Source organism: Vombatus ursinus, unplaced genomic scaffold, assembly GCF_900497805.2.
Source record: "Vombatus ursinus unplaced genomic scaffold, bare-nosed wombat genome assembly UNPS02014779.1, whole genome shotgun sequence".
Classification (NCBI taxonomy): Eukaryota; Metazoa; Chordata; class Mammalia; order Diprotodontia; family Vombatidae; genus Vombatus; species Vombatus ursinus.
Window position 1 is genome coordinate 50,973,478 of NW_020954557.1, and position 17,698 is coordinate 50,991,175.

Below are 17,698 nucleotides of genomic sequence, written 5' to 3' on the forward strand. Positions count from 1 at the left end.
ATTCAGTGAAGAGTGAGGGGTCTTAAAACATTTCATGTGAGAAACAGTTGTAACAAGTTGATACAAAAACTGTCTCCTATATATCTCATAGGGGCATATCTCTTTTTATTGCTTTTTGTGAATGGAATGTTCTTCTTAATATCTTTGGGATTTTAAGACTGTCCTAAGCAGGAACTAGGGGCCACGATATGGACTGAAAGTGAGAAACGGTACAATGTGTTTGTCATTTAGCACAGTGAGAGCAAGGTAAGCACGGGGCTGTGTATGTCAAATCGTGGACTGACTCCATCAAATTAACCAGCCACCACATATTTTTTTTTATCACTGGTGTTTTAGAAGAGAGAGATGGAGTTGGAGTATTAGAGAGAGTAGAAAGAATACAGGGCATCTAAAATGCCATAATTCTCTTTTAATTTTTATTTAACTAATTTTTCTAGCTTATTTATATAGAAATATCCTAAATATTGAAAGAAGAATCAAGCTTCTATGCAGTGACATAGTTAATGACCAATATAGTGAGACTAACCATATGCCCTAATTCTAGGGGTTCTTAACCTAATCTCTTTGGCAGGTTAGTGAAGCCTGTGGACCTACTCTTGGATTACTGTTTGTAAATACATACAATGAAATATGTAGGACTACAAAGAAAACCAATTATTTTGAATTTTTCCAAATAGGTGGGTAGGTAGGTAGGTAGGTAGATAGAGATATATTTGGATAAATATGGTTTTTAGAGGACACAGAGTCTCCTGTTTGATTTTTTTTAAAGGCAATATAATGAAGTTATAGTTGTGGGATTTCAGAAATCAGCAAAGCAGATGGCTGAGGCATTGTAAGTTAATGGTCTGTGGTTTTTTTTTTTTTCTCCAAAAGAAAGTTAAGGGACAGGACTCTTGATTTCATTGGCATAGGGAACTACTGGATGAGGAAACTCCCTCTACCAATTCAGGTCAGCACGTCCTCTGTTGTTGAATGGAGCACTAGTATGCTAAGTGGCTTGCCCAGGGTCAACAGCCAGTATGGGCCAAAGGCAGGACTTCAACCCAGTTCTTTCTGCTTCTAAAGATGGCTCTCTATGTCCTACTCCTTTTTTCCTTTTTTTTTCCTAAAATCTTCTCCAATTATGCTGCTTGCCACCATTGTGTAAGATTAGTCCTGGTGATGCAGTTGGAGTAGATATCTGTAGTCTCTTTTATGAATTATCAATTAAATTGTGTCTCGTATTCATTGTGTTCCACTCTGCTAATAAAACCAATTTGCTAGCTGAGAATGATGATGAAGGGGAGGAGGAGAAGGAGGAGGAGGATAGCATACACATCTTTTGCTTTAATACTTCTAGAGATTTCCTTACACAAAACTGTCAGATAGGTGGAACCTAAATATCCATTTTACAATTGAGAAAACTGGAACTCCAAGAAGGGAACTGATTTACCTATAGTTACATACTTGGTAATTGTCAAATTATAGTATTTAGATAGCAGTTGTTGACCAAAAATAGGATGAGGAGTTTAATTCTAATATACAGAATGTCCCAAAAGTCTTAGTACAATGCTAAGCTTAGCATTAGTTTACTAGCCAAATGTGACATTTTGAAGAAAAAAAAATAGATTAAAACTAAATATATACATTAAGTAAAAACAATATTTTAAAATATGACAAGATTTACTCATCAGAGATTACTCAACAAAGACCTTTAACCTGTTCTACACTAAGCTCGACATCACTCTTGTTCTTAACTGTCATCTCTAGAAGCAAAATTTAATAAATGTAATATTTGCAGGCCACCTTTCAAGGATGGTTGGATATCATGAATGCAGCTGTTGATGCAGTTGATGTAAGTATGGGACCATGTACCCCCTAATAATAACTATTCATATTTAAAGTTAGCTAACCTCTTCACAAAACCTGTCCTTGGGAGATACGTAGTACAGGTATTATCATCATCATCTTACAGAAACAAAGGCCCAAGAAGGGAAATTATTTGCTCAGGGTTACATAGTTGGAGAAGAGTCAGCACCAACCCAGATTTTTGGATTAAAAAAAATAAGTACTCTTACCACTACAGTATGCTGCCACCACCACCACCCACATAATCAATGAGTTAACAAGTATTTATTATGCCCTTACTATGTGCCAGGCACTGTGCTAAATACTAGGGATACAAATACGAACAGAAAGAAATCCCTCAAAGAACTTCTATTCTAATAGGGAAGACAACGCCTAAAAGGGAGTTGTAATAGGGGAAATTGAGAACACCTAGTGAGGGGGCGTAGTTGTAGATGAAGTCCTATAATGATGAGTCAACAACCACCCTGAAGAGAAATGATGATGGGATTGGCCTTAGCCTCCTCCTTCCAGTAGAGGTTCTGGCAGACAGAGGGGTCACAGGAGCAAAAGTTATTTCCAGTGTGAGTAGTTCAGAGGCAGAGCAAGCTTCAAAGGTGAATAGGTTTCTATGACATGGTAGAAAAAGTCCTGTGGAGAGTCAACAGTATTACCCAGAGAGGATAAATCCTCCCCAGAGGAAAAACAATAATAGCTCACAATCATCTAATGTTTTGATGTGTCAAACATGCTTTTTCTATATTGACCCTTCAAGAGAGGGTAGGGTAAGTATTATCTGTATTTTGAAGATAAGGAAACAAAGCCTTTAAGAGATTAGATCTCTTGTCCATGGTCACAGAGCAAGTCTTTGTCAAAGTCACAATTCAAGCCATCATCTCCTAACTCCAAGTCCACTTCACTTTCTTCTTTTATATATACCAGAGCCATCATTATGAATGTCACATGTTGGACTATGAAGTTGTGATGGCCACAGAGGCTAAATAGACCCAGACTCAAAATTTTAAGTTTGAGAAAATATAATGATCCTTTAATTAGAAATAATGGGAGGAACCACAAGAATGAATCAATAAAAGAAAACAACAAAGGCAATGGAGAGCAAATAGGATGCTTCCATCTGTATTCAGACTCCATAGTTCATTCTCTGTGTTCATAGTTCATTTCTTCTACTATGTGCTCTGCTGCCTCTATGAGGGACATCTTTAAACTCAATTTCTAAGGTTCTCAAAAATAATTCTTCTAATTAAATGAAAAGCTGCCAAGAACAATGAATCAGTTAAATAAGTAGAATTTGTTTCACAAGAATGATGAGAACTATAGCCATGTTTCAAATATTTGTCTGTTCTCTGAATTGTATAACAGTTCTTTCTCCTTACAGGTGGAGCTAATGTAACTTGCAAAACCTGTGGAGTTTCATTTTCAGATTTCAGAATATCTTTGGTTCCCACCCTATGGGTTTATTTGTTGATTGACATAAACTAAGAATGATGTAATTTAAGCCTATGTAATAAACTTTTAAAACAAAATCAAAGCAAAATGGTGGCCCCTAGATAATACAGAAAAAATGCTCACAGTTCTTGCTAAGAGTTATTGCATTAAATTGAAGTCCTCGATCAATACTGATATATTGCTAATATTTGCTGTTTTTTTCCTTTGTGTAGGTAGAAAGTCAGCCTCAGTATGAGAACAATTTCTACATATATCTTTACTTTGTCACCTTTATTATCTTTGGATTATTCTTCCCCTTGGTCTTCTTCATTAGTGTTGTCATTAATCATTTCAAACAACAAATAAAGATAAGTATTCCAAATCTTTGATTATTCAATCAAGTTGTATTCTATAAACTTTTATTAAGAAACTATTCTGTACTAAGGTATAGTACTAGATATTAGGGACGCACCCATGCTCACCCCCACCCCCCCACATACGCACACACAATCCTGCTCCAGGAAGCTTATGTAAGGGAGCTGGCAGAAGAGTGTGTGGTGGGGGAAGGGGGGTAGCAGAAGCCACATTTACATGGTTAACTATAACCCGAAGCAGACTGTGACTGAAGCTAAGGAGAGTTCTAAGCAAAGTGCTCTGGGAAGATTTGAGCAGAGAGAGAACACTTTCAGCTAGGAAAACCAATTCCTCCAGCAACCAACAAGCAGTTTATTATTAAGCCTTTACTTTGTGCTAGACACTGTGACAAGCTCTGAGAATAAAAAGACAAAAATTTAATAGTCCCTAACCTCAAAGACCTTAAATTTTAATGGCAGACATAACATTTAGAGATATGAGTATGTACATAAAATAAATAAAATGGACACAAGGGAATTATGAGATGGTATACTAGCAGCTAGAAAGGACCAGAAAAGACTTTCATGGAGAAGGTAGTGTTTTAACTTAGTCTTGAGGGAAACTAGAGATTCCGAGAGGCAAAAGTGAGGAAGGGGGTGTAAAGGTTTGGAGATGGGAGATGGTGTATTGTGTGTACAGAAGAGTGAGGAAGCCAGCATGGCTAAATTATACGATGCAAGGAAGGGATTAAAGGGCATAAGGGAGAAGGAAAGAGAATAAACATTTACATAACATCTACTATGTGCAAGGTACTGCTCAAAGTGCTTTTACAAATACTATCTCATTTGAACCTCACAACAACCCTGAGAGGTAAATGCTGTTATTATTCCCATGTTACAGTTGAGGAAGCTAGGACAAACAAAGTTTAGTGACTTAGCTAGGGTGACCCAGCCAGTAGGTGTCTGAGGCCAGATTTGATATTAGGTCTTCCTGATTGCATGGCTAGTACTCTATCCCCTGTGCCACCAGCTGTTTATATTGTGTACCAATATATTTATATTGGTAAATGCACCGTTTATATTGTGTACACATGTCTCAATCCAGATTTGGCCAGTAACATCTGTGGAGTTATGAGTCACCAACTTTAGACTCAGAGTAGTTGTTATTCTTATCTCATAGACTTAGAGAATTTTAGAACTGGAAAGGACACTGAAGATAATTGACTCCAACTCTCACTTCACCTGTAGATAAACTGGTTCAGAAAGTCAATAGTTGGTAACTTAGAACAAGCTGAACAGCAGTCGCCGTGACCTACAATGATCCTTCCACTATAGCATGTTGTCCTGCTTTTGCCAGTCCTTACTTCCAATTTCTTCTTGCTACAACCCAGCCTATTCCTCCATTGTCCCCATAACTGAACAGCTTCCAGATTTATTTTCTGTAATGATCAACCATCGTACGTGCTGTATCAATTATCTCAAACTTTTTCATCCCACTCCAAGTCATCATCCCTACTTCCACCCTTTTCCTTCTCAGCAGATCAAGGCGCAGAAGCCACACTAACCAAGTTTTAAGAATCTGAAGAGGAGTAATCAATAGTGTAAAATCTAATTGAGATTTTGAGGACAGTGAAGTCTGAGAAAGTGTTATTTGATTATAAAAATCATTGAACTTTGCAAGAATATTTTGTTGGTTCTTTTGAACAAAAAAACAGTTACAAGGGCTCTGAGAACAAGTGGGTATTGAGAGTAGAGATTTTTTTTACCACCACCCTAAACCCCAATAAATCATTAGATTATAGATTCTTATCTCTTAAAGCTATCATTTATTCAGCTGAATTTAATGTAAATTTATTAGGTACTTAATGCATTCAGAGTATTGTTTTATGTGCTAAGAGAAATGGATAAAGCAATTATTATTACGTTTTGTCTATGGGCCAGGTACTGTGCTATTAGAGATACACATTTTAGTTAAGACTTAATCTCTGTTCTTGTGGAGTTTACTATATGTTCAGAAAAGAGAATATGACACATTCACAGATAACATATATGCATCGAGGCATCTAGATGGTGCAATGGATAGAGGGTTAGAGGTCGAGCAGGCCTGTGTTCAAATCTGGCCTCAGACACTTATTAGTTGTGTGACTCAGGGCAATTCGCTTATCCTCCGTCTGTCTCAGGTTCCTCATCTGTGAAGTGGAAATAACAATGACACCTTCCTCCTTGGGTTGTTTCAGGCATAAGATGAGATAATATTTGTAAAGTGCAAACATGCTTAAAAGCACTACATGAAAGCTAGCTATTATATATGTACATGTACACATATGCACATATACATTTTTGTGACTATGCAACTATGTATATGTATAATGCAGGTAGGTGGCACAATTCATAAAGCACCAGGCCTGGAGGCAGGAAGACTCATCTTTGTTATATCAAATCTGGGCTCAGACACTTATTAGCTGTGTGAACCTGGGCAAGTCACCTAATCCTTTTCACCTCAGTTTCTTCATCTGTCAAATGATCTGGGGAGGGAAATGGCAGACTACTCCAGTATCTTTGCAAAGAATTCCCCAAATAGGGTCACGAAGAATTAGACTCAAATGAAAACAACTAAACAAAAAAAGCAGAATGCTCAGAAAGGCAACAATAATGAATAGAAAGTTAAGAATATGGCTAAATAACACCTAGATTAACCCCCCACCGTAATGAAACCATCTATCATTCCTGAGATATGCACTCTGGTCATTTTATATATGTACATCCTTGTATATACCCAGAGCTACATGAAAATACATAAATTCTTTAAGACAGGTTTTTATTTAGTGCTATAGGGGTGAGGTTCATTTTAAAGGAACCAAATTCTCTACTATCATGGCTCCAAAAATGAGTATTAGTTGATTGGGAGAAATTGAGACAAGAAATATGATTTTAATAGTTTTCTTTATTTTTTACATTGGCGGCATAGGTATTTTCATGACAGAGAATCAGAAGAAATACTACAGTTTGATGAAAAAATTGGGGTGTAAGAAACCCCAAAATCCAATACCTCGGCCACGGGTAAGCAAAATAACTACCTCTCATCCAGATTGTCAGAAGATTGTTTTTATTACATCCTTGAAAATCTTATGTTTTTTTTTCCAAAGACAAGCTGATAAATTTTAGACTATCCCAGTCTCTCTTCTCTCATTTTTGACCAATCTATCATAGTCGTGTCATATTAATAATTTATATTTTAGGACTTATCCCAGCTCTGCTGTCCTTTTGTGTGGTATAGAAATTATAGTCACTCATGCTTTTCAGTAATTTAAGTGTGTGATTCCTCTACCAGTGTTGGATTCAACTCTTTAAGTCCTTAACGTGATTAGTTTCCTGAATTACTGTGGCCAGAAAAAAAATCAGGATTAAAAATCAAATCTTCCTGCAATGAGCCTTTAAGCAAGATAGGTCCTGGTTTGCCAATCTATGATTGGCCTTCATTTAAAGCTTTTTCAACCTAATAGGACCTAACAGAACTTGTGCCACATAGGCATATCCTTTGACAGTAAAGGGTCACCTCCATAGCCCAATGAGGTATCATTGTAAGACTTTAGTTGAGGTTATGACCTCTGAAGGAACATAAACAGTATACTTCACACAGTATCATTTTTTAGATGAAAAGCATTTATTAAACACTTACTATGTGGTAGGGGCTATGCTGAGAGCTTAGAATACACATATAAGTGAATTTCAGTGTTCAAGAAGCTTATATTCCAATTGGTGAGACAATCCAATTTTAGGAGTGATAGCCAGGGTAGAAAGTTTTGGTCTGGGAAATCATAAAGATGGTGAGTAGAACAATAAAGTGGTGTGTTAACACATACTTTCTTTTTGACATTCATTTTTTAAAATTTTGAGTTCCAAATTTTACTCCTTCCTCACTCCAGCCCTTCTACCACCCATTAAGAAGTCAAGCAATACGATATACATTATACAAATGTCATGTAAAACGTATCTTCATATTAGCCATGTTACAAAAAAAAAGCAAGAAAATAAAGTGAAAAACAATATGCAGCAGTATGCACTCAGAGTTCATCAGTTCACTTTCTGGAGGTACAGAGCATTTGTCATCCTAAGTCCTTTGGAATTTTCTTGGATCATTGTATTAATCAAAGTAGCTAAGTCCTTCACAGATGATCATCATTACAATAATGCTATTACTATGTACAGTGTTCTCCTGGTTCTGCTCACTTCACTTTGCAACAGTTCATGTAAATATTCACAGGTTTTTCTAAAACCATACTGTTGATTTTTTTTCTTCTAGCACACTAGTATTCCATCATAATCATATACCACAACTTGTTCAGTCATTCCCCAATTGGTGGATATTCCCACAATTTCCAATTCTTTGCCACAACAAAAAGAACTGCTGTAAATATTTTTGTACATGTGGGTCCTTTTCCTTCTCCTTTTGCTTTGATCTCTTTAGGATATAAACCTAGTTAGTGGTATTGCTTTTATCAGAGGGTATACACAGTTTTATAATCCTCTGGGCATAATTCCAAATTGTTCTCCACAGTGGTCAGACCAGTTTACTACTCCACCAATAGTGCATGAATGTACTCATTTTCCACATTCTGTCTAGCATTTTTTATATTAGCTAGTCTGATAGGTGTGATTTTTTAGAGTTGTTTTAATTTGAATTTCTCTAATTATTAGTGAATTAGAGCATTTTCATATGATCATTGATAGCTTGGATTTCTTTTTCTGAAAATTGCTTATTCATATCCTTTGTCCATATATTAATTTGGGGAATGACTCTTATTTTTATACATTTGGCTCAGTTGCCTATATATTTAAGAAATAAGGCCCTTACCAAGTAAGTGTGCTACAATTTTTTTCCTGGTTCAATAATTAATTCAATAAATATTTCTTGAGTTACTTGTATCCTATTATTTTATATTTGTAAGGGACCTTATATATCATTAAGTACAATCCCTTCATTGTATATAAACTTCTGTCCTATAAAATATGTGTGGAAGCAAACACATGAAAAAGAGGACAGTGTTGACCAGTAATCTCATAATTGACAGAAATTCTGTAGCACATGAGACAAACAAATAGTGGATCCACAAAGATGGCAAGAAGATGGCAATAGAAAAAATTGATAGTCCCACCACACTGAAGACATGAAATGCCCCTCTGCTTGAGTCCCTTTCTACTATGTGGTCCCTTCATATTTGGCTTTTCTGTGTGTATCTCTTGCCCAAACGTGTTTTCCATGTTTGTAGCTTCCTGTTTTTATTTACTTTGTGTATAGTATTCCAACTGATCATATGTATGTTTATTTGTAGGGTTATCTGCCACAAGTTTGTGGAAAAAATGTTTTATTGCTACTTTTCTTACTATGGCATTGCATTAAATTCTTTACTTTGAACTTATTCCACTCTCTGGTTGACTAGTAAAAAATAAACATATCAGTAGGGAGATGGTAAGATATATTTTTTGAATCAGTGTGTCCCCAAACAGTACTTTGAACCTGACATAACTTTGTCTTGAGGGTTCACAGTCAAGATAGAAGTAGTGGTGCCATATCCATGTTTTCTCCACAAAGATATTGTGAGAAATGCCAAGTGAAGTAAGCACAACCTGAAAAATAAATGACGTGGTGAAATCCATGTAAACTATATGTAGGTATTTTCCTGGTTTACCAGTCTAATAATTGTGTTAAAAGAAGGACGTTATGTTATGCTTGCTTGACTTGTTCATAAGGAACCCATGATGATTTTAATAGCTCATGTTTCCCTTTGTAAAACCTCTAAAAACCATATATTTAATGATGCATTCTGAAATTTATCTAGGATTCAAATTCAAGTTCACCGGCCTATTTTATATTAAGCTTTGTTGTTGGCATTTGTTTTCATATTAATCATTTCTGGATATAGTCCTTTTGTGCCCATTCAATGAACCTTGCCTTAAAACAAGCAGACAAAAAACCAGTTATATTTTAGCCACGTTAAATATTGATTTCCTGATTCTACTCACTTCATATGATGTCATTTCATTTAAGACTTCCCAAGTTTTCTTATGTTCATCATTTTTTACACCTCAGTAATATTTCATTACATTCATACACCATTCATTATTAGTTCAACCATTACCTAGGTGGTAACAATTTTATATTAACACAAAAAAGTGCTATTATGACTATTTTGCCTTATGTGGTAGCTTTCTTCTCATCTTTGATCTTAGAGTTTATGCCTAGCAGTTTACTCACCTGTATTTTAAAGAATCTTCTCCCCCTTTTTTAAAGCATGATTTGTGAGTCTAACAATAGTCCTTGTCCTTCATTTCTGTTTTCTATTCCATTTTACAAAGATCATTGATAGTCAGAAATCATGCAATGATAGCTGACATGTATATCACACTATGTGCCAGATAGTGCTAAGTACTTTACAATTATTATTTCACTTGATCCTCACAACTCTGAGGTATAGGTGCTGCTATTATCCTCATTTCACATATAAGGAAACTGAGGCAAACACAGGTTAAATGACTTGCCAGGGTCACAAAGCTGGTAAGGGTGTGAGGCTAGATTTAAACTCAGGTCTTTCTGATTCCAGGGTCAGTGCTTTATCCACTGTGCCACCTAATTATGTGGAAAAGTAGTTCAGTCAGGAGAAATGAATTAATATTGAGGACAGTTAGGTATTCTCTTAATCTCTCTTCACTCTCTTGGATTTATTTCCCTATTTGTCTTCTATCTTTCTATTTAAGACAGACCTGATAGGTATTCTAAATATTATACCTGCATTAGTTTACTATGATTTCTCCCAAAAAAATTTGTGGCATTGGAGTAATGTGAGGTGAGTTTGCTACAGATGTTTAAATATGTTCTCTTATCTTAGAGATTTACATTTGTAAGTTTCCAACCTCACTCCCAGCACCTAACATAATGCATTGCACCCTAGTAGGAGCATTTTGATTGCTGATTTCATTAAGTAATGAATATGATGTTCAAGCTCTAGGGAAGCTCAATATTTTTAAATGAATCTTGAAAAATATTGTTATACAAAACAGTATATTATTTGTGTTTATATATACAATTATGAAGGAATTAGTGAATGAAATAATATATGAGGATTGGTAGAGAGAGTAAATTTTGATACGAATGCTTTTGCTTAATAACCCAAATGGAAAGAAAACAAAATTTGCAAAGTAAGAAAATTAGTGTAGTATTGTTTACATTATGAAACATTAAGAAAAAAGATATTACAGACTTCTTTCAATAGGCTCAGTAGTGCATTTAGGTATATGTTTATAGATCATTAACAACTTGATGAAGAAGTTGGAGATAGAAAAATTGATAAATCATTTGATACTACTGCCAGTTGAAGATCCATCAGTATTGCAGACACTATAATGATACACTCTTGGCAAAAAAAAAATCTTTCTCATGTGCCTTACTGTAGTGAGAGTCTAAAATTTGTCGAATTTGAGTTAAAACATGCAATTATACTTTAATTAGATGAGTTTTGTGAGTCCAATGATTTTAATTACATTTTAATATTCACTCCATTATTACAGAACAAATTCCAGGGATATGTATTTGACTTAGTCACCAAAGATGCTTTTGAGATCATCATTATAGTATTCATCTGTCTTAACATGGTGACCATGATGGTGGAAACAGATACCCAAAGTGCCTATACAAGCAACATCTTGTACCAGATCAACCTGGTGTTCATTGGTCTCTTTGCGGGAGAATGTGTACTGAAACTCATCGGCCTCCGCCAATACTACTTTACCATAGGCTGGAACATCTTTGATTTTGTGGTAGTCCATCTCTCCATTATGGGTAAGGACGTTTACTTATCAAGTGTAGATTTAGACTGATATTAAATCAGGCAGAAAGACCTTAAGATTCTTGAATCTTTTTCAAAATATTATCAACAGTTTTGAAGAGAGAAGAGTTAAAAAAATATCACATAAATCATACATTTGTCCATGTGTCAGTTCTGAGGCAAAAGTGCCAGAAGAAAAATAAATAAATCAGTGAAAGTTATCAATGAAGACCCTGTCAGTGTAGAGATAGAGAAGAAAAGTAAACAGACATATCAGTCTGGTAGTTAGAGCCATGGTTATTCTTAAATATTTCTTGCCTCCTTTGAAGGAAGGTAATTAATTCTAGAAAAACCAGGTACATCAACTGACACCAAAAAGTTGTTACAATTATATTTAAATTTTTTATAAAAAATGTTCATCCTATCTCTATTTTGTTTCCTTTATGATTAAAAAAGTGAACCATCTCAAATTATGAGCTTGATCTTTGAGGTATTCTTAAATTCTAATCCTTTTAGTCTAGTATCAGAACCAAAACTTAAGTTTGTATTCACTTAGCATGATCAAAGTAAATTATTACTATATGAATTACAGGAATGAATCGTGAGTGAGAACAATAACCTTATGTTGACTATTTTATTGAAACACAGGGGTAACAGGATTCTGTTACTTCTCATCCAACTGTATGAGTTAGTGGGTGGACCAGATACAATAAAGTGAAATTGAATAGAGAGAAATGTAAAGATTGATGCTTGAGTTCATTAGAACTTACCTCACAAATGAAAGATAGATAATAATCCATGATAAAAAAATAATCAAGGGTTTAGTGGACTGCAAGCTCAATATGAATCAAGAGTGTGACACAACAGACAGAAAAAAGTAGAGAGATCCCTGAAAATAAAGTGTGTGTGTATGTGTATGTTACATACACACACACATATGACAGACAAACAGTCTTGCTCTACTTTACCTTGGTTGGATCATGCTTGGAGGACTGTGTTCAGTTCTGGGTACCAAAGTTTATGAAAGATATAGGTAACCATATTAATAAGTGGGTGAGCAAGAGGGCAAAGCTCCAAGAGATCATGACATACAAGGATTGACTGGAGGAGGAATTGGGATGTTTATTTAAAAAACAGAAGACTTATAGAGGTGATCCTCAAGTAGTTGCAAGGATGTCATGTAGGAGAGAAATAAAAATATTCTACTTTGTTCAGGACAATAGAATCAGTAACTCTGAATGGAAGTTGCAGGGGTAGATTTGGCCTTGAGGTAAGGAGAAACCTGCTCATAATTAGAGCCGTCCCAAAGTGGAATCAGCTACTTAGAAGGTAGTGGACTCCCCTTCACTGGATATCTTCAAATAAAGGCTGGCTGACCACTTTTTAATGATTAATTTGTTTTTATCTTTGTACTCCAAGCATTGAGCTTAATAAATGTGTTATAAATATAGTTGAATACTTAAGATTCTTCTTTAGATTCAGACTGTCCTATATGATCTCTGATATCCATTCCAATGCTCACATTTGTAATTCTGTATTTGTGAGTCTCCATGTCCAGGATCCTCTGTTTTAGAACTTAGCTATTGAATTTTACCCCTGTACTTGATGTTGAATGGAGTAATTCATTCAGTCAATAAACATTTTTAAGCACCTAGTATGTGATAGGCAGTGCGGTAAACTCCAGGGATACAAAGAAAGGCAATGAACAGTCACTGATTTCAAAGTCTTTCAGTCTGATGACTAAGGTAGTTTTGAAGTAACTATATGAAAACAAAGTATATAAGGGAATAACTTGGAAATAATCAACAGAGGGAAAGCAGTAGAAATAACAGAGATTGGGACAAGCTTCCAGTAAAAGATTTTTTTGTTGTTGTTGTTGGGACTTGAAGGAATCCAGGGAGGCCAGTAGATGGAGATGAGGAGGAGGAAGAACTTTCCAATCATGGAAGACAGCCAGTGAAAATGGATGGAGTAAAGAGCTGTCTTCTTTGAGAAACAGCTAGAAGGATAGTGTCAGTGGATCACAGAGCACATTGGGGAAGGGCAGGGGTTAAAATGTAAGAAGAATATAAATGGGAGGCAAAGCCAGGATGGCAGAGAAAAAGCTTTGACGTGCTTGAGCTCTCCCCCAAACCTCTCCAAATACCTGTAAAAATGGCTCTAAACAATTCTAAAGCAGCCGAACCCACAAAAAGACAAAGTGAAACAAATTTCCAGGTCAAGACAGCCTGGATGATTGATCAGAAAGGTATACTGCACCAGGGAGGGAGAGGAGTGCAGTTTAGTATGGGTACACAGGCAAGGCAGGCCTCAGAGAACCGGGAGCAGCCCTCAGAGGACTGAATCATGGACAACTGTGGCAGTTTCCAGACTTATCAACCCATGAATGCCAAAGACAACTTAGCAGGTCAGTAGGAAAAGTCTGTGACCACAGTGAAATAGAAGCTCAGTTCCAGCCCCAGTTCCCATGCGTGGCCCCAGGGCAGCAGCTGCTTCCAAAGCTTTTGGCCCACAGACTGACAGGGAATGAAGTGGCTGATCAGAGGGGGATTGCAGGGATCTTTCTGTTGGTGCAGGATTCTCTTGCTTTGCCTGTGCTTGGTTCTGGATCACAGTTCTGAGTGATGGTACTAGGGTGAGGAGGAGTACTGGCTAGGTGGAGCTTGTAGTGGTGGTGGAGAGGAAATCCTCCTCACAGTTCCAATGCAGAAAAGAGGAGTAATAAGGAGTAAACACCTTGCCCCTTATCATACCATCTTGGAAGAATTGAATATTTACAGGTCCCTAGAAATATCTCTGAAAATAGATGCACAAAATCCCCAAAGGTTGGAACAGCATATTCTCCACACTGGAAGCAGACCCCTACCTTAACAAAGAGTTTAAAACTCAAGGAATTGGCTGAGATCATGAGCAAGAAAGGCAAAAAAAAGTCAGACCATAGAATCTCTCTTTGGTAACAAAGACCAAAACATACAACCAGAAGAAGACAACACAGTCAAAACTCCTACATCCAAAGCCTCCAAGAAAAATACAAATCCGTTCCAGGCCATGGAAGAGCTCAAAAAGGATTTTTAGAAACAAGTAAGAACAGTAGAGGAAAAACTAGGAAGAGAAATGAGAGTGATGGAAGAAAACAATGAAAAGCAGTCAACAGTTTGCTAAAGGAGACCAAAAAAAAATACTGAAGAAAATAACACCTTAAAAAATAGCCTAACCCAAATAGTAAAAGAGGTCCAAAAAGTCAATGAGGAGAAGAATGCCCTAAAAAGCAAAATTGGCCAAATGGAAAAGGAAGTTCAAAAGCTTATTGAAGAAAACACTTCCTTAAAAATTATAATGAAATGATTGGAAGCTAGTGACTTTATAAGAATTGTAAAACAAATCCAAAAGAGTGAAAAAATAGAAAATGATGTGAAATATCTCATTGGAAAAACAACTGACCTGGAAAATAGATCCAGGAGAGAGAATTTAAAAATTATTGGATTGTCTGAAAGCCACAATCAAAAAAAAAAAAAGAGCCTAGACATCATATTTCAAGAAATTATCAAGGAAAACTGCCCTGATATTCTAGAACCAGAGGGCAAAATAGAAATTGAAAGAATCCACCAATCACCTCCTGAAAGAAATCCCCAAAAGAAAACTCCTAGGAATATTGTAGCCAAATTCCAGAGTTCCCAGGTCAAAGAGAAAATACTGCAAGCAGCCAGAAAGAAACAATTCAAGTATTGTGGAAACACAATCAGGATAACATAGGATTTAGCAGCTTCTACATTAAGGGACCAGAGACCTTGGAATATGATATTCTGGAGGGCAAAGGAGATAGGATTACAACCAAGAATCACCTACCCAGTAAAACTGAATATAATCCTTTAAGGGAAAAATGTATATTCAGTGAAATGGAGGACTTTTCAAGCATTCTTGATGAAAAGACCAGAGTTGAATAGAAAATTTGACTTTCAAATATAAGACTCAAATGCAACATGAAGAGGTAAACAGGAAAGAGAAATCATAAGAGACTTATTAAGTTGAACTGTTTATATTCCTTCATGGAAAGATAATATTTGTAACTCATGAGACCTTTGTCAGTATTAGGGTAGTTGGAGGGAAAAATTATAAGTATGTAGATAGATAGATAGATAGAGGGTGCAGGGTGAGTTGAAGAGGAAGGGGTGAATCTAGAGAATAAAATTAAGGGGTGAGAGAGGATTATACTGGAGAAGGAGAAAGGGAGAGGTAGAATGGGGTAAATTATCTCACATAAAACAGACAAGAAAAGGCTTTTACAGTGGAGGGGAAGTGGGGGAAGGTGAGAGGGAATCTTATTCTCATAGGATTTGGCTTAAGGAGGGAATAACACACACACTCAAGTGGGTATAGAAATCTATCTTACCCTACAGTAAAATAGGCTGGGAAGGAGACAAGAGAGCAGGGGGCTGATAGAGGGGAGGACAGATTGAGGGAAGAGGTAATCAGAAGCAAACACTTCTGAGGAGGGACAGGGTCAAAAGAGAGAATAGACTAAATGGGGGCAGGATCGGATTAAGGGAAATATAATTAGTTTTTCTCAACATGACTACTATGGAAATGTTTTGCATCACTACACATGTATAACCTGTTAAAAAATAATTTAAAAATGATGCTGCTAAAAAAAACAAAGAAGAAGAAGAAGATTTTGAATGACAGCAGCAAAAATTATGGAGAAGCCAAATGTAGTTTGGTCACATGTCTAGGCCTAATAGTCATGAAGGATGTTTCAGAATACCACTACTTTACCAACTTCAGTTGAATCAGAATATTGATGCCATACCTTGAACAAAACTCTGCCAGTCTTCCAAAGACAATCAAAACAGTTATATACACATTTATTAAGTACTTACTATGGGCTCACACCAACCTTTTATCATCTAAATCCAATCTAGTTTTATAATCTTTCATTTCACTACTTTCAAATACAAACCTTCAGCCCCAGACTGGATGACTTTATGTTCCTTTTCTGCATAAATGTGTCTTATGCCTTCTTATATTCATATAATTACTCATGCCATGTTTTTATCCCAAATTCCCATCTCTTTATTTCCATCTATTAAAATCCTACCCATCATTCACTTATGGCCTAAAACAATAATGGAGAGATCTTTTGTCTTCCTAGAGCATGTAGCCAAACCATGGTAAAGACTTCCAAGATTTACTAAAATGGATAACAACTATTTACTTCTGCTAATTCAAATGGGTCAAAATGACACTTCCAGAAGAACTTCATTAGTATTATCAGTGATTCTGAAGACTTGAACAAGAAATTGATCACCATAGGGGCATACGGTTTCTATTTTCCTCATTGTTTTCCATTGAAGGCAAGGAATGAATAAGAGAACATAACTGGAAATAAACAGCTAACTAAGAATGCAGTATTTGAAAAATTGATTTAGATTTCTAGAGCCTAGCTTTCAATATTTGCAAGTAGACATTTGAGAGTTGACAGATTCCTGCCCAGAAATGCAATATATTTTTGTTAAAACAGTTTAATAATATTGTATTTGTTGAAAATCAAATGAAAAGTTCTTGGGGACGGGAGAAGACTGACTATATGTAGCCACAAATTTAGATACTATAGGGAGTTAAAAAGAAAAAGGAAGGATAGAAATTCACAGAAAGAAAATCAAAGAAAGTACCAGTAGTAAAACTTACAGCATCAAAGATCTATGCATAAATTGATCAGAGTTGAAGCAAGAAACAAGGAACCAGAGATTCTAACAAAAGAAGGCAAATTTGACTTCATGGTTATTTCTGAAACTTAATGGGCTGGAACCCGTTCTTAGATTAAAGTCTGGATATGTGTCCCTTATTCCAAAGAAATAGGATAAGGAGGGAAAATTTGTATATTTAGAAAATCTATTCATGTGAGGAAATTCAAGCACCCTATCCAAGGGACCATCACAGAGAATATTTGGGTGAAGGTCAGTCATGGGGGAAGCAAATTTTTTTTTATTATTGGAGCATATTACAGATCACCTGGACGGAAGACATAAATGTGGATTTGGAGAAATGGATCTCAAGCCTAGCATAGAAGCATGATATAGTAATGATTGGGGACTTCAGTTATCAAGACAGCTGCTGAACCTCTCCTCCTCCCCCTGTCTTCCTCCCTCCTTCCATCCTCGGGGTCAATGAAATAATGATACCTGACAATAAAATGCAGAGCTGCTTATTTCTTTGATAGTTTTTTCTGCAAATGAAATGATCCTTACAGCAGAA

At 36.0% G+C, this 17,698-nt stretch overlaps 1 protein-coding gene across 1 annotated transcript in view; it reads left to right on the plus strand.

Moving 5' to 3' along the window:
• LOC114045693 (sodium channel protein type 2 subunit alpha-like) overlaps window positions 1-17,698 on the plus strand; it is a 158,082-nt gene that overhangs the window by 135,373 nt on the left and 5,011 nt on the right. Inside the window, exons 22-25 of the mRNA XM_027865797.1 lie at window positions 1,781-1,834; window positions 3,504-3,644; window positions 6,579-6,683; window positions 11,190-11,460. Of these exons, the coding sequence (XP_027721598.1) occupies window positions 1,781-1,834; window positions 3,504-3,644; window positions 6,579-6,683; window positions 11,190-11,460 (571 nt within the window). The remainder of the gene's footprint in view (window positions 1-1,780; window positions 1,835-3,503; window positions 3,645-6,578; window positions 6,684-11,189; window positions 11,461-17,698) is intronic.